Source organism: Pygocentrus nattereri, chromosome 2 (genome assembly GCF_015220715.1).
Source record: "Pygocentrus nattereri isolate fPygNat1 chromosome 2, fPygNat1.pri, whole genome shotgun sequence".
Classification (NCBI taxonomy): domain Eukaryota; kingdom Metazoa; phylum Chordata; class Actinopteri; order Characiformes; family Serrasalmidae; genus Pygocentrus; species Pygocentrus nattereri.
Genome location: NC_051212.1, coordinates 38,981,193 through 39,004,001, shown reverse-complemented (window position 1 = coordinate 39,004,001; position 22,809 = coordinate 38,981,193). Strand labels below are relative to the sequence as shown.

The 22,809-nt window shown below is 39.3% G+C and overlaps 1 protein-coding gene across 1 annotated transcript in view; it reads left to right on the top strand.

The window, feature by feature from the left end:
• b4galt2 (UDP-Gal:betaGlcNAc beta 1,4- galactosyltransferase, polypeptide 2) overlaps positions 1-22,809 on the top strand; it is a 173,820-nt gene that overhangs the window by 11,462 nt on the left and 139,549 nt on the right. The window contains exon 2 of the mRNA XM_017702703.2: positions 10,884-11,334. Coding sequence (XP_017558192.1) covers positions 10,998-11,334 — 337 coding nt within the window. The 5' untranslated portion in view covers positions 10,884-10,997. The remainder of the gene's footprint in view (positions 1-10,883; positions 11,335-22,809) is intronic.

The window sequence follows — 22,809 nt, the reverse complement described above, 5'->3', positions numbered from 1 at the left end:
GATCCCTCCATGAACCCTCCATCTCTAACTACATGTATCTTAAAAAGACCAAGAGAGCTTTAAAACAACACTGACTAATGTGTTGTAACTGTATAAACTCCATACAAGCTGATTGGGCGTTAGATGTATTTGCCTTTAATATTATCTTATTTTATTATTTATTTGTTTTTATCAGTGATTTGTTTTATTTATTTTCTTGTATTCCTTCCTTTTCTAAAAGTTAAACAAAACAAAAAAAAATCAGGGCCAGATGTACTTATGAGCGGAAGTGCACTACAAAGTGTGCCTTCATGCAGCTGCATCCACCTGAAATTAACGTTCTCAGGGCTCCAGACGAGCCTTTTCAGAACTGCCCTGAAAACCTTTGCCAGCTGTCCCAAAGTAAAAACTGTCCATTTAAAGGTTTAAAATGCTTTGTTTATATTACATTTCTCCCTTACATTAAGCCACTATAATACAGATTCACAAAAGGGAAAAATCTCATAGCAATTCACTCTTTTTATACATTTTTTGGTATCCCTGCTATAACAGGATGGTGTTAGTCTGGAGCCTTCTGTTTTATTTGCTTAGGCTGCAGGTAGGACTACAAACTGCACAGAGGACCACCAGCTACGTTTGAAAGACGCAGTGAGACAGTTGAACCTTTATCCAGTCTTAATAAATGAAGTTATTTTCCTCATCAAATTTTAGTCCATCCTTGCGTTGGTGGCTTGTGTGGCTGATGAATAATAAACAGTATTCAGGGTCAGGTATTGTTTATAGGGTTTTTTGCCTGGAAGACTGGCAAATTTATTTTTCTAAATTGTGGCATGAATGCCGAGTGTACCAGGTTATCTGTTTAGTAGTTCTGGCTGTATTGCTACATGCACATCAAGTCAGTGTTTGGTCGGACTCATTTACAGGTAACTCTGTACAGCACAGATCTCACCCTAAGGCATTGTTGTTAATCTCTCAGCTCTGCCACAAATTTACTGCTAGTTTTCTAAGGTGGAGAAAATGACCTGCAAAACCAGCCATCACAAGTTACCCAGAATACCCAGGATCTGCTGTTTGCTCCTGAAAGTGTGGCAAAAGACTTTTGGCCCACAGTTTTTCATATTCAGTTCATTTTCAAGATTCATTTGTATAGTGCTTTTTAGAGTGGGTGTTGTCACAGCTTTAGAGAAAATCTGGGTCTAAGCCCCAAAATAAGCAAGCAAAGTGTGACGGTGGCAAAAAGAATCTCTCCAAAAGCTAGAGGAACGGAAGAGTCAGAAAGGGAACCCATCCTCCTCTGGTCGACAACATATAGCAAAACAATGACACAACTTGCTTCAGTTTGTTCAAACCTCCAGAGAACTAAATGTCTTGGTACATACTAACATGAGTTGTGATGTTGTATTTTTTCATCTTGGTTCCACACGAATGTGGCAGAGTCAAATGCCATGGATTGGAGCTAAGGAGATGTTTGAAGTCAGAGCAGATGAGGAGAAACCCAAGGGTTGGAGAAGGGTGGGAGTTGGTGAAGCTTGCTGTCGAACCGAGCCTGTTTTCATGTATTTTGTATGAGGGCAGGAGGAGCTGGCTGTGGGGTTTTTTAGCCCTGGAGTGAGACCAGAGCGGGAAAAGCCTCCAGTATATATACAGCCTTCTGGGCTTGGAGGAAAGCCTTGAATTCAGGATATAGAAAATGTTCTCTGCATAAAATAAATATGAGCAGGCAAGAATCCACAGAGTGATATGCTTCATGTTGAAATGAGCACATTTGAACCTGATTACTGAGCATGTTTTTTTGCTGTAAGGACCTGCTGCTTATTGTAATTCTCTTCCTGCAGTCTATAGTGGTGTGGGTTTTTAGTGTACAGCTCAAACCATGTTCTGTTGAAACCCTTTCACTACTCTGCTACATGGCAACATCTCAAAAAAAATTCTTGCCTGCTTTCAAAGAAAAAACATAGTCGGATTTTGAACCTCTCTCTTCTTCGTAAGTTGGATTGTTCTCCACAAACTCAGTCTACCAGTACATCAGAGGTTGCACTCACTCAGACTCCAGGGGTAGGTGCAATCAGAGCAGTATGGTAGTTGTCGACAGATGATCGATGACTGACTCTTCAGTGGGTTTTGGCCATTAAGGTCTAGTTGAATTATTGTTGGGCTGAGATTGACTGGCAGGCTTCTGAGGTGGGGGGAGGTTCATTACCCAAATCTCTGAGTATTTTCCTGTGGAATATTGGACATGGTGGAACATAGTGTTGTTTGTTCTTGGCCTGCAGTAGAGTACTGTGGAAGAAAGTGGCGAAGATGATGCTGACTATGCTTGTGTGTTGCTGTTATTGAGGTATTTTTACAGCGTTTCTTTAAATATGTGATCATTATAACATTTGGCACCATTTACATTTACGGCATTTGGCTGACGCTCTTATCCAGAGCGACTTACAATTTGATTGTTTTTACACAGGTGGGCCAAGGTGGTGTTAGGAGTCTTGCCCAAGGACCCTTATTGGTATAGTGTAGGGGGCTTGCCCTGGTCGGGGATTGAACCCCAGTCTACAGTGTAGAAGGCAAAGGTGTTAACCACTACACGAATGAGCCCCTACCATTCCTATGAGCCCCTTGTGTGCAGGAGTATTTTGACTGTTAATAGTTGTTGTTTCACTTTGAAGCAAAGCAGACATTTATTCAGTATGTTTGCCAGAATGTTATGTTGTTCATGCATGTGTTTTTTTTTTTTTTTTTTTTTTTTTCCCCCAATATATTTTTTTCAGTAATTATTTTTATGAATTATTGCTGGCATAATATTGAAACCTTGATTATAAGCCAGTACCTTCTCTAACCAATAAACTAATAATTTCTTCATTCAAAAACTAGTAAGCTTTAAAATGAGCTATTTAGAACTGAGGCACTTCACTTAAGTGTCATTTCAGGACAGGAAGGATTTTATTTCTTCAGTCCAGCACATATATACATACATATGTATATATGTATGTGTATGTGTATATATAAGTAGTGCCCTCACTAACATTAGCAATCCTGGCAACTGTAAAAAAAAAAAAAAAAAAAATTAGCAATGTATTAGAAAAAAAATTTACCTTTTTATTTAAGGTGTAATGGTTGAAAGAAAAAAATTCTACAAGTTATTGAGTTAAAGCTAACTAATGTATATTCCTATTCATGTTTTTAAGTTCACATGAGCGATTACGAACACTTAAAATATATACTTAAATAAGCTCTTGATTCACTGGGAAATACAGTGTATATAAAATGAAAATGAAATTTCCTCAGTCATCCGTCACTATGAGAAAGACCAGAGAATACAGCAATGAAATATGACAAAGGGTTGTTTTGCTGCACAAACCTGGAAAGGGCTACAAACGAAACAGTTAAAAAAAAAAAGGCTCATTTCCACTATCAGGTCAGTACTTAAGAGGTTTAAAACAACTGGAGATTTTAATAACCTCCTGGGAAAAGGACACAGTTCAGTACTGACCTCATGCACAGTGAGGAGGATGGTTAAAGTTGTCAATCAATCTTTAAGGATCACAGCTTGGGACTTCCAGTCAGAATATCTCCGAAACAATCAAACACCACCTATATAACCACAAGTTGTTAGGGGGCCAAAGGACTTCCAAACATTACTGGAACTTTCAGTGGACAGAGCTTTTTCAGTGCCTGCCTCACCAGTGCTATCACAAAATGACTCCTAAAAATCAAAACCCTAGGAATTTATAAGTGACTTAGTTAACTCATTTTAAGCTGGGTGCATACATCCTCCAACCCACACAAAATGAATATTGTTGGCCGGACTGTTGAAGATATATTTGGACATGTCAACACTTTAATCATTCCACTGACTTTCACAAGGAGATTTTAAGACCACACTTTCTTTAGTATCTCCTGTATTGACAGCCTTTTTACACAAAAACAAGTGACAAAGTGACAAAAGTGCAAGTGACAAAGTGAATGTGCTGCGTTAAGAGATGTCCTTAAGACATCTGAGGCCCTTAATATTAAACATTTTGTGAAAATAATCATTCATTACATAAATCCTTGGTCAAAAAAATAAATATTAAACAGTGGAAAACTCCCATAGGTATGAACTGAAGTGAGTAATAGAGGGAGAGGGTTATTATAAAGTCAGACTATACTGGCCTGCAAGTAATGAGATATAGTTTTTATATGTGTGTATATATATATATATATATATATATATATATATATATATATATATATATATATATATATATATATATATATATATATATATATATATATATATATATATAGATAAGGTTTTTATTTTTGGTTTGGTCCAGTTTTACGCCTCATATATTAGTCTGGCTGTTGTGTGCCTGTAAACATAGTGAATGAAATAATTTCATTGCAATGTTACAAACTTTGTTTTTCAGATTTGGGAGCTGGACCCCAGTGATGTGCTGGGTGTAAGTGTTATTGTTATTAAATGGAAGTATCTAGGAGCAACAATAGCTCAGCCAGGAAGGAGTACACAATGCAAACTCACAAAGCAGGCCTACCAAGTGCTTGAGTGTATAGTGTGTAAAAATCCCCTGTTGCATCACTCACTACAGAGTTCCAACAAGGATAGTATGATTGAGAAGGGATAATGGTCTGAGGCTGTTTTTCAGGACTTGAGCAAGGCTCCCTAGTTTAAAAAAATAGTACTGTTGATGCTATATGTCATGACGTACTTTAAACAGTTTGGGAAAGGTTGGATGAGATTGGTGTGGAGGAAGTCTGGTGGCCTGCACTGAGCCCTGCTCTAAACCTCACTGAGCACCTTTGGAATGAAGTGGATATGAATTTCAGGCCAGGCCTCCTCATTCAACGTTAGTCCCTGACTTCATAAATACTCTTTTCACTGACTGGGCACCAATTTAAAAAGACACACTCCAAGATCTTGTTGAAAGCTCTCTCAGGAAAGTGGAGGCTGATGTTGGGGGCCAACTTCATATTAATGCCAATGGTTTTGGAATGGGATATCCAATAAGTTCATATAGATGTGATGGTCAGGTGTCCACATACTTTTGGCCATGTATGCTATGGTAGTATACCTGACTGAACCTGCAGCTTTTGGTCAAGCAGGTTAGCTGGCTTCTTAACACATTTCTGTTCTCTTCCAAAAGGCAATCATTTTGGAGATTAAGTGAATGCTGGTCTTAAGATCCAATTAATAATGGATTGCGACAGCATCACAGCAAAGTCTGTGCATTATTAAAATTTGAGCATGCTGTGTTGGTTGTGTTGCCAGTTCATTTGGCGCACTTGCCTTCATAAATTTGAAACCCTCTTTTCTTTGCATCCATTAGTTTGTCATAGGTTCCATGTAAAATATTCATTAGTTATGCTTCTATTTCTGTGCCATTCTGCTGCGGGTATGTCTGAAGTTGACTTGGTGCCAGTGTATGTTCTTTTGTTAACTGTGTGTGAATGGGCTCATATTATTAAAATAGTCAGAGTTCATTACTTGCAAGGGCTTTATATGGTTACTAATGTAAATCAAGGTTATTATTCAGTGTCTTTGTAAAAATGCGTAGATAACTTCAGTAGTTGGCTAATTACCTCTGATTTGGGAATACTTTTCACATGACATGCTTTCCAATTGTCTGAGAGAATAATTTATTTGGGCATACAATTAAATCAGAAAAACACTTGTTACTACAACTTGCTGCAGCAAACAGTGGATACTCTGTTGGCGTAACTTACCTTAGGCTTCCATAGGACAAAATAAGCCCCATATACTAAAAGATTGTGGTTGTTTGCACCTTGATGGTCTAAATAACATTGGCGCTCTCAATGTGGTTATAATAGCAAGGAGAACAAACAGCTTTTTTGCTCAAGCTCTTGCCAGGGGCCTTTTTCCACAAGGTCCTTGCAGCTCTGATGAATATTTCACCAGTATTAGTACTGGGACTTGAACATACAAAATGCTCTTTGAGCCAGTTCTCTCTTTCCACTCGTCTCTTTCACAAGTCCTCTCCAGCACATAGCGACTTGAGAAACAAGTGCTTCATGAGTAACCAAGGCAATACGTGGAAACTTTATTCAGAATGTGATTTTTGTTTGACAACTGAGCGAGTATCGACTGACAGAGCTTGGAGTTTAGCCCTTTGCTATGAAGTTGTTTTGTATTGATGCTTTGGAGCAGAGGTTTCTAAAAGTTTTAACCCAGCTGGGCCAAAAGTTGAGTCAGAGGCCATGAAGTAACAAAATCTGTGAAGTTTGCTCAGAATGGGCTGGCTGAATAAAATTCAAGTTGTTATGATTGTAGATATGGTCTGGCAGGCCAAACAAGAAGTCTCAACAGGTCATATTTTGCCTTCAGGCCTCAGTTTAGATAGTTTGCTGCTCTGAGAGGAGGACTGTGTATGTGCCTCTGCTTTCACCTACCCTAGTGCACCACAAGGGAACATTGCCTGCTGCCTAGAATTTTTGCATTTTAAACAGCTTAAACTGATCAAAGAAAGAAGTTTGACGTTTGTCATAAGTTAAGTGCATGATTCCAACAGGAATTGGGTTTGACTTGGCCTGGAACACAGCGCTCTCCTGCCTTCACTGCTGGTTTGCCACCTCTTCCCTTCTTTCTCCTCTGTCTTTCATCCCATGACTCTGTATGCACCCCACTTCCCTTTTTGCCACAGCCTCAACATCTTCATTTTTGGTTTGATACCACCTTCGATTCTTGAACCTAGTACTGACTGATACTGAGTACCAATACAAAACCAGTGCTTTTTTTTTTTTTTTTCTCAGTTAAAATATTTAATTTGGGACTATTATTTTATGCATAAGGTAACATGATGCTGTAACTATGTGCTACATTTTAAAGGAGCAATGTGTAAAATGACTGTCAAATTCACACTCCACACTCCAAATAAATAGGGGCAACATATCATCAAAACTGTGTGGTGTCCACAATGCACAGTGACACCTTAACAGGCTAGAACTCTTGTATTGCTGCAATAAACAAATTAATACAAATGAATATGATAAGCAATGTCATGATCTGACCAGTTGAAAAAGTGAAAAATAGAACCAGTTGTGCTTCGTTAAAAGATACTATCAAAAACTACGAATACATGTGATGTGTATTCAATATTTGTATACTGTTTTTGTGCTTTTTTCTGTATGCGTATTTTGCTTTTTAGTGACAGTTTTTGTATGTACGAAGGACATCCATCCATATTTTGCATACTGTGTTGCGCTAAATACCGCAAAATGGGACTAATTTTGATCTCTTTATAATTAAACAGGCAGTTTGTCAGTGTTTTGGTCAGTACTGGTGATGTCCAAGATATGCTCAGAAAAGCCAGCCCTAGGATGTGAGTACACCAGTTTTTTCTAATAGCAAAACTGCTATTAGCATAACCCAGTATTTCTCAAATAAAGTCAGGAACAAAATAATATAACTGAGAACTGCAACAATCTTGCTTATATTTAAGATTTATGTAAGTATATTTTAATTTGTTTTACTATAAAAGTGCTTTAACATTAACGTTAGCTAGCTATGTGATTGAGAAGGCAGAGCTTTAGCCTGCTACCACCAGAAAACCACTTTACCATGTTTGTTTATTGTGTGTTAATATCTAGCTCATAGCTTTGTTTCTTCCTCAAGATTAATCAAACATCTGTTCATTAACTCATATACTTATAAACACTTATAGACACAAACATCTAAATTAGTCAGAAGGCATATCCCAAATTAATACACAATGCACTGTTAGACATTTGTAACAAAAATGGCTGAGAAATATTATCGAATGTGGATTGATGTATTTAATGTTAAGTAAAGATGCTTTTCTGGTCTCTCCTTGCAGTTCTGCAATGGTATCTGTCTATTTCTACCTCTTTTGGTTGTGTCTGTGATTCATTATGGGGGCAGGTAAAAGCAATGCTAGAGATCTTGTGCCGCAAGCTGCCATTTCTGCATGTACACGCATTCCCAGAAGGAGCTGAAACCAGGCTGTGTTGCCAAGCAGTGGTATTCTGTACCTGTAGAGGATGGGACCATAGACATTGGGAATCTTCTTACAGCCCGTGGTAGCAATGATGCTTTGGCATGTCATCCACCCACATGCGATCAGTCTCTGGGAGAGACATGGAGTAGCCAGGCTGGAGCCCTGCACCTTATCTTCCCCCCCAGGGAGCTCTCACTAGGCAGCCAAGTGTGAAATCAGGAGTCCTTCCCTGAGATGTTTCCTCCCACGGTCATGCTTAGAAAGATGAGGAAAGGGAGAAAAATTGGCTCCAAGCCTGGGAGTTCAGGCTCTTGTCTGTTTTATTCATTTGCTCTTCCACTCGTTCTCAGTCCTTTGTCCTGTCTGCTTCATTGGAAAAACCCATCAGCACTGAAATTGCTTGTGGTGAGGCTTTGATGGCTGCTCTGGTTGATCCTCACGCAGACTCCACGGAGCCCACAGAAAGTTATTTTCTTACAATTGCTGAGCAAAAGCACTTAATCGGCAATCAACGTATTTGTTTGTGGCATACTTGGCTCTGAAGATGTGTTTTGGAGCATGTCTTGTTATGTTCAGAGCAAGAATGATGTGAATCAGAGAAAGACAGTAATAATTTGATTTCCTGTGGAGTTCAGATGCCTAATAATTCATGTGAGCTACATGGTAAATGGGGGCTTTTGAACTGACAGCGCAAGGAAGTGTTGATGTAATGAAAGTCTGCTGTAACCTATGTGTCAGTTAAAAATCAATAAATTGCATGACAGAGTTGGCAAGAATCCAGGTAGTGGAAGTTAGCTAGCTGCTATCCAACCAGCCATTGAGAGAATGACAGGGATAGACCCAATAGTAGAGGACACAAAGACAGAAGGAGTCCAGGGTAATCAGGTAGATCTTGCGCCGTAACACAGGGTTAGCAAGTGTGAAATGGTCTCTTGCAGCACAGATCACAACACTACACCAAATTATGCTACAGTAACTCTTCCTCAGCAACATTTGCCCCAAAAAAAATTGTCTTTATTGTGTAAAACATCAATATTGAGACGCACTTAACAATGCTTTGTCTGTAAAAGTGATTTATGATATCAGCAGTGCAGTTATGAGACAATATTTTTGGACCCCTTGGAATTGCTTAGATTTATGAATCGATGGCTTCTGTTCATCTGAATTACAATAATTAATAGACAGTCTAACAAACAATACACAATATTTTACAAAACTCTTTGTTTAGGACTCTTTCAATCTTACTTGACCTGCCTGCATCTGCAACATTTCAGTGGGATTGAAGTCAAGAAAGGTCCTGTATAGAACACTGAATTCCTTCTGTTTGAACTCTGTTGTATTTTCTTCTTTACCGTTGTAGTTTTTATTGACATTTTCTAACAAACAATGCACAAACACTAAGGATAAGTCAAGGCAGGCAACTAAATTGGGAGTGAGAGAAGGGAGGCAGATCACAATTTACAATTTTTCACTAATCTCATGTGAGGACTTCAGTCCTATCACTCAAAAAGAAAAATAATCCCTTCTACAGTTCAGTTCTGGCTTTGTTTAATCTGGCAATAGTTTCAAGCAATACATGATTCAGTAGTGATTCAATGTCAAAGTCTTTAAATCGGTGTCCAGTTTGAACCAAACCTGGAGAATATATTTTTTCCAGCTGTAAATCCTGCAAACACCAAACGCTTCTGCTGAGAATTTAAAACCAGAATCATCATTTAGCATAGAACTTAGCTATGTATTTAGGGCTGTCCCAGAATGCATACAGGAAATCAGTAGTAGTTTAGACAAAGACTGCAGAGTTGGTTGTGATAAGTTCATTTTCTATCTTCTGTATGGTATAGGCCTAACTCCAGTAATTTTATAATGTATCAGATAATGAGCATTTTATTTTATTTTTTAAAAGTGTGGTGGTTTCTTCTGTGCTAAACTCCCGTTATCATTCTTATTCAGTGTTTATGATAGAATTGCGAATGCCGACGTTATCACTTGTTTGAGAGTTATGATATGCACTTTCACTTATCCTTTTATGATGCTCTGTCCAAGGGAGAGTAGCTGTGGTGCGAATTTTCTTCTGTTTCTAAAGAATTCCTTTCATCTGACTGCGGGTTGATGGAGTCTAAAGCTTTTTCAAATGCTCTTGTAACCTGTACAAGTCCTGTGAGCTTCGGCACCTTTTTTTCAAGGTCTTCTCAAATCTCTGTTGGACTGATGAGACATGTAGCACATATGGTAACCAAAATGTGTAGAATTTTGTTTGAAAAGTTAGTTCACAGTGTTCAATGGAACACCTGACTCCAGTTAGGTAACTATAGTAGAGGCTCCTATACTTTTTTGTATTAGTAACCTTGATTATTTAAACTATTTGAACAATGTAACATTGATGTAAAAAAAAAATTATATTCACTTTTATTTGTTTTTTATTGTTCTTGATTATTTGAATAGTGCAGCTGTTGTTTGCATTGTGTGGTTTCATGATGAATGGACCAAAAATCACTTGGAATAAAACCTCTTAACATTAACTTACATAAAAACTTACAAATGTTTTTACAGTCTCCTCTGAAGTTAGTCACCTAATCACATTTTGGAGAGGCATGTTTTTCTTTGCGCAGTGACAATATGTAAAATGTTGTATGTCTTTGTTAAACAACTTGTGTAATTATGTGTTCGATGAAGATCAGAGCCTATGTTATCAAAGATCTTAGAAAAAGCATGATATCTGATCAGTTTAGCCCTTTACATAACTGAATCAAATCACATGAACTGATGATACGTGATCTCAAATCAGAAGTCCTACGTGGAGGTATTTGATAAATGTGAGCACAGGTTACATTCCACAAGAATTTTCCAAAGTGCTTGGAGACCTGTTCTTATAGCTGTGAACTACAAACAGTACAGATTTATATTACAGAATTCCCCTCCTTTTGTCTCCGGCAGGACATTTTTCCAAGTTGCTGTCCAGCATCGTCCAGTGGCGAGGTGAGGCAGGGTGAGGCGAGGAGGGGCCACTGACCGGATGCCCTTTGCGGCGGGAGCCGCGTGGCCTCGACCATGAGCCGGCTGATGTTGGGCCGGACGCTGGAGCGGATCTGCAAGGCCGTGCTGCTGCTGTGCCTGGTGCACTTCCTCATCATGATGATCCTCTACTTTGATGTGTATAGCCAGCGCTTCGACATCTTTAGCCGCTTCAACAACGGCCGCGGCGCCAACGTCTCCCGGGGGCCCCACCACTACTACTACAACTACTCCAACGGCAGACCCAACACCACCTTTGCTAGCTACCTGGCTGCCGCTGACCAGCTCTCGCCCACCGCCAAGCCTGAGGCCAACCGCACACACCCCACCCCTAAGCCCATTCCTCCATGCCCAGAGGTGCCTCCTGGACTTGGTATGGAATGCTTTCTCTTGCTGTTTTTGCTTTGGGTTTGCATGTTGTTTTTTGAGCATATGCAAGGCTGGGTGCAGCCATCTAGTCCATAAAGGTATGATGATTTTTATAAGTATTGATAAAAAGAATGTATAGACATTTAAAATGCTATTGCAGATACGCCCCTTAATCTTTTCTGAGGGTCTCTCACTTTCTTTCTTTCATGGAAACCACAAAGCTTGAAACAGTTGAAATAGTGGCTTAGTTGTAGTTGTAATGCTGCCAGACTTTCCAAATCACTGCCCAGAGTTTGGCACTTATTTAAATTATGTTTCTGTGATGCATTTATGTTGATATTTAATTTTTGTGAGGTAGAAATGGAGATTGTAGAAGGTTTTATGTGAGTTTAGTGCTGAGTTTTCTTGTCTGTTTACTCTCTTTTTAGTTTTCTTTAAGGTCACTATTTTGATATGGCCAGTACAGTCATATGCAAAAGTTGGTGCTTCTGGTCAAATGAAATTACAATGATTTAGGTAGAAATAAGTGAACACATCTACAGAGAACACACTTCTGCACATTTTAATGCACAATTACTGCTTATTTGCAGTAGTGCATATGGGGATAAAATGTGGCCTGTGCAAAAAGTTATAAAGTTTTTTTTGTTTTTTTTTTTCCAATATGGTAAACTAAATTTAATTTTTGCACAAAATTCGTTATTTAAGTTCACTGTAGAGAACTTTTGTTAACTTATTTTCACCTAGAAAATCAACAAAACATCTCATTTGTATTCAAATTTGCATATAGATATGCTTTTGTGACATGGTTATGCCAATATTTAAGTCTTGGGAGGTTGAAAGCGGAGACTATGAGTTTTTTACAAGCTCATTTGCACTCTTTTGTAGTTTTCTAGCGTAATTGGTCTCTTCTGTAGTAATTTTGTTTTTCTATAAGATCACTATTTTGACATGGCCCATTTGTAGAGACCATTATATGGTCACTATTGAGCAGAAGAACACACTACTTTATAATCTTATGTTGAAGTAAATAAAATATTTTGTCTAACTTTGTAGTACATAATTAGAGATTTGTAGAATCAAGAGATTTTGAAGACATTATGAAAAATTGTGGCCTCAGAATTGAAAATGAAACCTGAAAATATGTTTTAACATCTCTACTAGTCAGCTGAATTATTTGCGGCACATGTCTGTAACTTGAAACAGTCAAAACCCTGACCCAGGGAGGGCCCAGGGCTTCTTTCTTCTTACTAAGCACTGAAGTGGAAAAGAGGGCGAAAGCGGTACAAGCTGCGATTCACGAGGTCTGTAATGGCAGCTATGGGAATGCCCTGTGTCATAGCACTTTATTGATGGCTAAAGGGGAAAGTTTAAAATACAGTGAGAGAAGAGCCAGATCAGGGTATTAAAAATGGGGAACCTTGTCTTTATAACAATAAGAATAAAATCTCTTTCATAACTACACTGTAATAATGCTTGCAGAGCAGATCAAATGGCTAGTTACGTGAGGGAATGCGAGTAAGAAGAGCAAAGGGAGGGGGGTGTGTTCATGCCTGGAAACTCTTAATTAGCGCACTCTGAACAGGAGATAAAATGGTAGAAGCAGAATCTGTGTGTGTGTGTGTGTGCGCAGCCACTGCGATGCCTCTCCGTGTTGTAATGGATTCTCTGCAGACTCCAATTAGTCTAAAAGCTGGTGTCCCGCTCTGTTTTCTAGACTGAGCGGAGAGGCATAACAGATCTGGCGTCAGCAATCTTCTTCAGTGTGACGTATTTAATCCTAGACGCTGAACCTCTTCACCTTCTCCAGAAATCTCCTGCTGTGTTGCAAAGCCTCACCTACATGCGACAGTCCTCCTTCTCATAAGTTTGATGGCCTTGGCCGGATATAATCTGCAAGGGTCAGGCTTTGGCTGGGTGATTCTGGTGTAGACACTGCCTAAAACTGTTCAGTCCTAGACTTTGTACAGCTGCCTTAAAATATACCACTTGTATATACTAACATGTAGGCCTGTGCTGTGGGAAATAACTGTGGTAGGGAGTTAAACCAGGTTCGTTGTTTATCTTTACCTGGTTTTAATTAAAGATGACAATATAACTACAACCACAACATCTACTGAACTGTGTTTTCATTATGTTCTTTTGTTTGATAAAGATAAAGCTTCAGCTTGCACACAGTGTGTTTGTGGTACTTTGTCAAATAACACATAATAAAAGCACAGCTAAGTAGAAGTTGTAGTATACCATCATTTTTAATTTGGCCACAAAATTGTAAGTGATCTAGTAAGACAGAATGCAAGTGTCTCCTGAATGTTACCATCCAATGCCATGGTGTCTGTAGCAACTTGGCTTAGCCTATTTGGATGAGAGGAGAGACACAATAGTGTCTGAAACCTGACTGGGTTGTATCCTGATAAGATTTTAGCCACATGCATTTACAATTGGTAGCCAAATGCGCCTCCAGACTCCAGTTGCTGTGTGGAAAAGAATATGTGAATCTGCTCGTTATCAACTGTTTATCCATTCAGCCTCGTCTGCAGTGCTACATTAGGAGGAGTTTTGGTTGTACTGGGAGTGTTTTTGGTGTGTGTCTCGGACCAGCTCCTGAATTTTTATCTGTTTTAAATGTGTCTTTGGTATGTTTACATTTGTATGTTTATGTGGCTTGGTTTTATCCAGATATGCATGAGGTGACCAAGTGTAAATGGGGTCAGAGTGTCTTGCTATGACTTGCATGAAATAAATGAATAAATGAACCACCTTTTTTATGACAAATGAGTTTTTACAGTTGCTGGGGTCTGTTGCCATAGTAACTCCCCCTCCGGCCATTGATTTTATACTCAATCTCATTATTGCATTAGTCTTTGGTTTTTTTAGTTAATCGGAGTACTTCTGTATAATGATAATGCTCACTTTGTCTTGTGTTGTTGTTTTGTTCCACCTGTTTAGGGGTGGGTGCCCCTTTTGAGTTTTGGTTCCTCTGAAGAATTTCTTTCTTCCTTCCACTTGGTAAAGGATTTCTGTAAAGCTGCTTTGTACATCAACTCTTTTTGTGACAACCACTATACAAATAAATCAGAATTGAATTGAATGATGTCTGCAATAAAAAGTAAATGACCACTTTATACACCTAGCACAACTGGCCTTGTTTTTGCTATATTGCTATTCCCAATCTCCTTGCATTCTGCATGGAATAAGCAAGGACAAGAGCAGCCCTAATCCATACACTGGAGGAAGTCTACTGTGCTGTGAATGTGACACATCTGCGGTAGCCATGATTATGCAACTGAACTCAAAGCTCTACTATAGCGAGAGGACCGCCTCCCCCTGAGCAATGCACCCCATCAGCAGGAAGAAAAATACTCATTAACTACAATGTCATTGTGTTGCATTTTCTTGCTCGTAATGAGACAACCTATTGTAATGAATGCGCTGTACCTCCATTTGATATGCCTGCGAGCACTAGGCCTTTGCCACCCATATCCTTCTAACGAGTTTTAAGTGGAGCTCTTGAGGGAGTTGAGAGTTGTGCTGCGTCATGTGAGTCATATGTATTAGTCCCACCCCTGCCAACCTTGCTTACGGTCTGCCCCCTTACACACTCTCTCTCTTTTTAGGCTCTTTTACCCACTCTTTGTCATCCTCTTTTCGTACTCTGGGTCTTGCTTTGGTACTGATAAGAGTTCCTAGCGTGGCTACCTGATCACTTTTTAGTTGTTTACATCTCCAACCCCAAAGCCCCCCCCCACGCCCCCTTCGTCTGCATGACAAAGTCTGTCCTTAAGCCACGTGCTTTGTCACTTCACTGTAGCACGTCAGGGCAAATTTAAGAGCATTGCTGTTTTGAATGGGAGCAGCATACAAGCGAATATTTATTTTTTTTTTTTATTCTTGATTTTTGCCTTTCTCTCCACTGGCTGGTAGAGAGGCTAAAAAGAGCCTCTGTTCTCTGTACAGCTTTGTAGAAGAATGGTGTACTTCAGCGATGTTGTTTTTGAAAGGCAGGAGAAAGTTGTTCATGAGAGTCTCCCAGTGTTTCACAATGGCAGAGCCATGATTCAGTTCCCTGTTGGCAGGATGATTCAGTACTACGAGACGTACAGTATGGCACGTCAATGTAGAGTTTTGAATCTTGACTGCCAAGACAAAGCGAGCTAGTCTACAGCGAATACTTCGGGGTAATGCCAGATGGCGTCGACTACAAACTGCCAAACATTTTTTGGAAAATAATCCTTGATTGAGACATAAATAAACACACACAGCAAAGTTACATTGAAAATCTGACAATCTGCTATCATGGTGAGCGACTTTTCCTCTCCTGACTGACATCCTTATGTATTGTGTTCTTATCACAGGGGTGTAAGATCATTTGTCTTTTTGTCTATCAGATCATGGCGATTCCTTAGTGAGCATAGCTTGCACTGTGGTATGTTTAACTATGCATGTGGCTTTGAGCTCAGAGAGGCATATGCATCCTCTGATGGTCACAGGTGCAGACAGGCATGGATCTTATAGCATGGAAAGGCCCTAGGGAAGACACCGAAGCCTGTGTGAGATCCTATCCCAGCTGGCAGGTGCCGAGTGTGGGTGGTGGCACACTGGAGCTTCTCAGCCTTCTTGTGTTTAGATTGAGGTTAATGACCGACAGCTTTCAAGCCAATACAGAAATGGTGGGAGGGCCCTTCTCTGTCTCATAACTGCCCCCACAAAACAGTCAGTAGCATAACATTGTCAGTCATCCTAAATTGTATTGTTTATCTCTGTGCTGATGGGAGCTATAGGCTGGATTAGTTACTCAAAATAGTACATTCTCTCTTTGGTTGCTTGGCCACTTGCACTGCTACCAAGTCAAAAAGCTGTAAAGCTGCATGTAAGATTTTGAAGATTTTAGTGAAAGAAGTAGCATTACTGAGTCAGGAGAAAGGGAAAAAAGATGCACTAAATTATGGTGTGTGTGCTGCTGCAACCCACTCTGTAAAGCCTGAAATAGTAATTTAAAAGTCAGAGGTGTCGGGCCAGATTTTGTGGGAGTATTTCTGACCACATTATGCACACAGGCTGAAAAAGAAGGTCTGGCATGATGTTTAGGACTCAAAAGCAAAATTAACATTATACTGATGACAATATAATAACAATAGGAGATAATTCACTTACATCCTCAGATGTCTCATCTGACAATGTTTTGAGTTCTCTATGAATACTCTTTCAACACACTCGCAGTCATCAAATTCATCCACTCATGGAGGTTGGAAGCACAGATGACAGTGTTCTTCTGCGTGTTGTATGCAATTACACCTTTCTACCAGAGAGGTCTCTAAATCCCCAAAACTGACATTAGTATAGCTTTTGAGGCCCACCCATAGAACTGCACTGTTCTGCTCTTTTCTCCGCGGCTTCTCTGCAGAAATGAAAAGCTGCGTGTTGGCCTGTGGCCAGTGAGCTCATTCAGTAGCAAGGCTCTGAGCAGCAGAAGAATAGCGACTGGGTCTGCGAGGATCATTTTCTTGAGTTTTCCTCTTCTGAGAGCAGAGTTGCACGAAGGAGAAGAAGGAGAGAAGATAAATTTGGGTTGATGCTTTTTATTGTTTTCAGAAAGTTTCTAAATTCTTATGGTCTGTTTGAACATGTCTTCGCTTCTCTTTCCCTGAATATTTTGTCTATGAGGTAGTTTAATTAAAATACTAGCATGGCTAGTATATGTACGTTAGCATAATAAAATGTATAGTAGATGCAGATTAGTAACTTTATGTGTGACTTTATTTGCCTTATTATTTTTAGGAGGAACTTCTCCTAAGAATATTTCTAAACACTAGCATGGGTAAAAGTAAAAAAGTAAAAGCAGAGATGTTATAAATGAGGATGCCACATGGTGTCAGCGGAGAAAGTGCTGCCCTTCATGAAAAGGAGCTTAATGGTTATGCAGCGAGCTGAGAATTGTCAATTATATTGTGGCGCTAACAGGGAAATCCCTGCATTGTGGAAATCTGTGCAAGGACAATAGCCAGAACAAACCAAAAAAATCATGTTTTTGTGTCACATTGAGTCAATGCTACAAATTATAATGTTTTGTCAAATTTTAACAGTGATTTCAAATATTTTTTTAAATGGTAATTTGGCCTTCAGTTTCAAGTATATGACTGCCGGCAGTTTGGTAAAAGCTGGCATATCCAAATTATTGCGTTTTTAAGAAGAACCTCTCCTAAGAATATTTTGACCAAAATATTAGCATAACTACTATGTAAAAATGGGTGCTGAGTGGTGATTGCATCTCAGCTCGACTTTCTGAACACATACTGTTCGTTCTTAATTGTAGTCTTTGAAAGAAAAAAAAAAGCTGAAGAAGTTTTGTTCATCTTCCCCTTTCATGCAGCATAAAGGGAACACAGGGATCTGGACAGCGCCCTTCGAATTGGCTTTTTAGGTCCTGCTTGTACTACATTTGAGAATGCAATCAGGAGTCCATGCTTTTTTTTTAATTATTCAGGCAATCTTTATCCTTCTGCTTGTTTCACTTTGTGGGATTTCCTGCGGCTGGCTAATGGCTGAAGAGCGTTTCTCTGTTTGCTCTTGCACTCTCTTGTCTTCTTTTGGGCACCCCGGGGTGTGCCAGGCTCTCTGAACTAACAGAGAGTATAAATAGCCCTTTAACTTTGTTTGGCTCCCACCTTATCCTCCTGCTATGCTTCTTCCTCAGTCACCCTGGCTTTCACTACCTCCTCACTGAATATTTTGACCTAGTGTGCTTAATTCTGCTTGTCTTACAAATACACTTGTCTTTTCTCTCCTTTTTTTGTGGTATATAGGTGACCAAGCAGGAATACTTAATAAAGAAACAGATGTACATGATGGCATTTTACATTTACGGCATTTGGCTGACGCTCTTATCCAGAGCGACTTACAATTTGATCATTTTACACAGGTAGGCCAAGGTGGTGTTAGGAGTCTTGCCCAAGGACCCTTATTGGTATAGTGTAGGGTGCTTGCCCTGGTCGGGGATTGAACTCCAGTCTACAGCGTAGAAGGCAAAGGTGTTAACCACTACACTATCCCAACCACCACTTAGTTGGTGGCAATATAGGTGGTGAAAATATAGAAACTGTTTACAATTTGAGCATTTGAAACATTTTCAGAACTAGTGATATGAAACTCTTATACATTACCATGTTTCTTAGTTATTGTTTTTAATGTTACTCTGTTTTTTTAGTCCTTGGTGGGTAGCAAGCAGGACACAACCGCTAAGCTTCCTGACTTGCCAGACTAAATGCGCAGCCTCTAGTGCAGAGGTCTTCAAATCTGGACCTTGAATCCAGTTTTTGGTCCTGGATTTTGTGATCAATATTAGGGATAACAATAGATGGCCAAGCAGTTCCATGAAGAATTCAGTTAATTATCAGTAACTACAGAGTCTGGGACCATAAACAAGGGCTGTGACAAATATTAAATAATTTTGATTTGATTAAATAGTATTTGATTAAATACGATCATTAAAAAGGAAAAAGTCAATAGAATAAATGTCACATTTACTACTTACTACTTCTCTGTGCTGCTTGCTGGCCGACATGCTATTGTTTACTCTTGATAATAAACACAACTGAGAACCTGCCAGCTTGCTAGCAATCCAGAGAACTAAGAAACTTATTTCTGCTTAATTTGATGTTTAAGATCTCAAGTCATTCAGAGTGGTTTGATACAAAATGCTCCATTCAGATTTGTCCACAGCAGTGGTGTTAAGAGCCACATCTCTGAAGAGTTTGCCACTAAAAGCCACCTCACAGAAATTTACGTAAAGTGAATACACTGCTTGATGCCTGAGACATTGTTTTATGATAGTGTTGAGAAGGTTTGGTACTGCAGTATTTTTTTATTTTTTTTTTTAAACCTGGTGGTGGTGGTGGTGTTGGTGTTGAAGGAGGAGAGATCAGTGCCGGCCATTGTAAGGGCAAACAGTCCTCAAAGAAAAGTTGTAGCTAGGTAGCACGATCCCAGCAAGCGTGCAGACTAGCTTGCTATACAGAGCTATAGAAGAATTATTCAGGCTGCACCAAATGTTAAAACTTGCTTTGGTACCATGTGGTTTTGAGCAGCTTAAACTCTTTTATTACTCCCCTGTTTAAGAGTTTACCAAAAAATGTTCTTTTTTAAAACAAGACACTGTTTCTGCTCTCCGTCAGCGCTCACTGCTGTTCAGAGCCAGATCTCATTCGCCAGATTGAATAGGATCACAAAAGAAACGTTATTTTTTCATTACCTTGTAGTATTTCAATATATTCAATATATATGTAAAAAATAAGCCAGCAATAAGAAAAAAAAATCTAATCAGTAACTATAGTTAAAAGTAACTATGCATGTTCTTATTGTTACATAATGTTTGATAGAATATTTGAAAATGAAAATATGCCTAAGTTGCACTTATACTGGTAAATAGATTCAGAGTGCAGATTTGAAGCTCTTTGTTCTACTGTATGAATCACAAAACACTGAAAAAGCATTCGCAGACATAGCCCGCCATTCGTATTTGTGTACGCCAGAACTCTAGTTTCCTGATGAAACATACTAAATAATCTTAACAATGACAGCAGAATGCTCTGGACATGCTGATAGCTGCTTTAACAGCATTTAAATGACTCTACTTCCTGTGGGGCTGCATGTTTCCTCTGCAACTGGCCTGTTTTGATGAACTGCAGGCCAGCCTGGCTGCGTAGTGGGTTTTCTAAATACACCCCCCCCCCACCCCCACCCCCCCCTTACCCGATGGTTCATGGGTCGGTGGTATTAAGATTGTCACATCGGGTCAACGTCTTGCAGAAGATTGTGGGCAAGGAATCAATGAATGCCAAAAGCGTGCTGCTCAAGGCTTGAGGATGCGACGAGGCAGGCGAGTGGAGAAAATTGCTTCAATTCCTGCATTTGCACAGGCGGCCATTAAGACATCGGCGTCTTAACTAGACCGAACAGCAACTCCTCCGAATGATAAATGACAAAACTGTACCCTAATATTGTCATCTAGAGAGGAATTACAAAATTGCCAGGGTTTTTTTTTGTGTCCCCTGAGAGAGCTGTGTAAAAAGATGGATATGTAGTTGGACAGCTGTGCATGCAGCTGTTGGAAGCACTGCATCTACGATGCTCCACTTGCTGTTAATGTGGCCAGTATATGAATGACCATTGAAGACATTAAAAATATGGGGGCTCTCATTTCCTAGCTGGGCCAGATGTGTTGATTTTTTTTTTTTTTTTCTTCCCGTCATTACAGTCTGCATATTCATTTGTCATTTATGCACAGCATTCATGTATTGTGTTTATTCAGCTTTCCTGAAATGTTGTGATAATGACAGGAGAAAGAAGTGAAGATGCACATCAGAGGGCCTACAAGATCAAAGGATCTGAGGCATTCATATTGGATTAGACCAGGGCCAATTAATGCTATAAGCTTAGGCTTGATGGCTATCATTCCTAAGTAATAGGATAAGTGACCACTCACTGTTAGCCAGTGCATACAGAGCCACAAGTGCTCTGAGATCGATAAAAGGTCTTGCAACTTAGCATAGTGTTAATATGATATTCATGCTTGATCTGACACCAAATGGAAGAGCTACTCTTTTATAGTGAGCATTGTCAGTCATGTTGCATGTGCGAGGCATGGTCACCCAACCTGGCATAATAGGATATTTCTGGTTGACATAGGCTTGTAAATTCTTTATGAAGGCAACGTAGCTACACATCTCAATAATTCATAGATCCGTTTCAGCCGAATATGCACATTAATAGTGTCACAGAATGTGCAAAGAAATGTCTGCAAATCTAAAGTAATTTTAAAAAATTAATTAAAAAAAAGCCTGCCAGCTGTGTGTGGACCCAAAAAAAAAAAGAAAAAGAAGAAAGGTTAGCTAACATCATGACACATGTTGTCACATTTTGTCTTCATCATGCCACAGTAATGATGGCTCTCTCAGTGGGAGTCATGTTCCCTACGGCAGACAGAGCAATAAAGGCTGGGAGAATGTGAGAAAATCAGAGAGCATGGCCTCGATGAGTTGCTTTCCTTTGGGGACATTGAAAGTGGATCACGTGTTTAACAAGGCTGAGTAGCTATAGCTGGACCGAGTTTGCACATAATGCACTGTCAGGCTAATGACTGCTATCGAGAACAGGAAATATTAAAGCTTTCTTAAAAGCCTACACTACTGAAGGTTTTTCATTGGTGTTTTATAATGTATCCTCTTAATGGTCAAAATCAAGACCAGATTGCTTTTGATGTTGGCAAGCTGTTCCTGAAATGGATACAGATTGTATGTCTGTTTGAGTCACATAGGCACAACAGTGAACCAGGAGACTTCACTTTGCATTATCTGACCATTCAAGCAGTCTTTTATGTGTATGTATGCATATATGTAGTTGTATAGTTGAATGATATTTCAGGTATATGTGATGAATATTGCAATATTTATGGGTTGAAAAAATTATTCTTAAATTATTATAAATATTCACAGACTATTCACAGATAGTCAGTTATCACTCTTAATTGGGCAGCATGATGTGGACAAAATGCCTTTTATTACAGTGATGTTTCTACACATTACTCTTGCAAGAAACCTTCCAGTATATTGCTTCTGTTGAAAGAAAACCTCGGATCTCCATTTTTGTCGTTTTAGGTTTTTGGCATAATCTGACAGTGGCTGTTGTTCTTTACATTGTGTGTAAATTTCATGATGAATGGATCAAAAAAATGACCCAAAAGTACTTGGAAACATTTCTGATTCTGCTGACTTACATAAATAGTAAAGTTGGTTTTTCCTTCTCCTGTAAAGTTATCATTTTGGAGATATGAGGTTTTCTTCTGATGACATCGATATATTGACATGACATGGTTAAGGATTGGCTTGCTGTATTTTTTTTTTTTGTTTATATTTTTTAGACGGGGGCAAAACTGCTTGCATCTCATTAGCCAAGCTAACAGCTAAGTTAACTAGGAGAGAGGAGCCTGCTAGCATTAGCTACAGCTGCAAACACCACAGAGCAGGTTTAATTTCAGGTTTCTGTCTCTCCAACAGCAGCCGACTGACTTCGCTTCCTCAGATTAGAGTTATTATCATCTAAACTTGTGTCAGTAAAGCATTTATTTAGTCATGAATCAAACCTGTTCTCTGGTAAGCAGAACTAGCAGCATTGTAGCTAAGCAAATACTAACCCACTACTCTTTTCTGGGTAGCAACGCTGTTTAACATTTTAGAAATTGGTCAACTGAATGGTGGATTCAAAATTGTGCAGTATTTTTATTTTTTTGGCATCTGTGTGATCGAACTGAACCTATTTTTTGTGTTTGTTGTATTTTGTGTTTCATTGTTTTGTGTTTAAATGCCACTGGAGCGGTTACCCTCAATGCTCTGAACTGGTTAGCCCTGCAGTGGAAAAGTGGCCTATGTGTTCAGACCTTGGCCTTCACTCAGTCTGACTTCTAGTGGTCTTGACAGGAGAACAGACA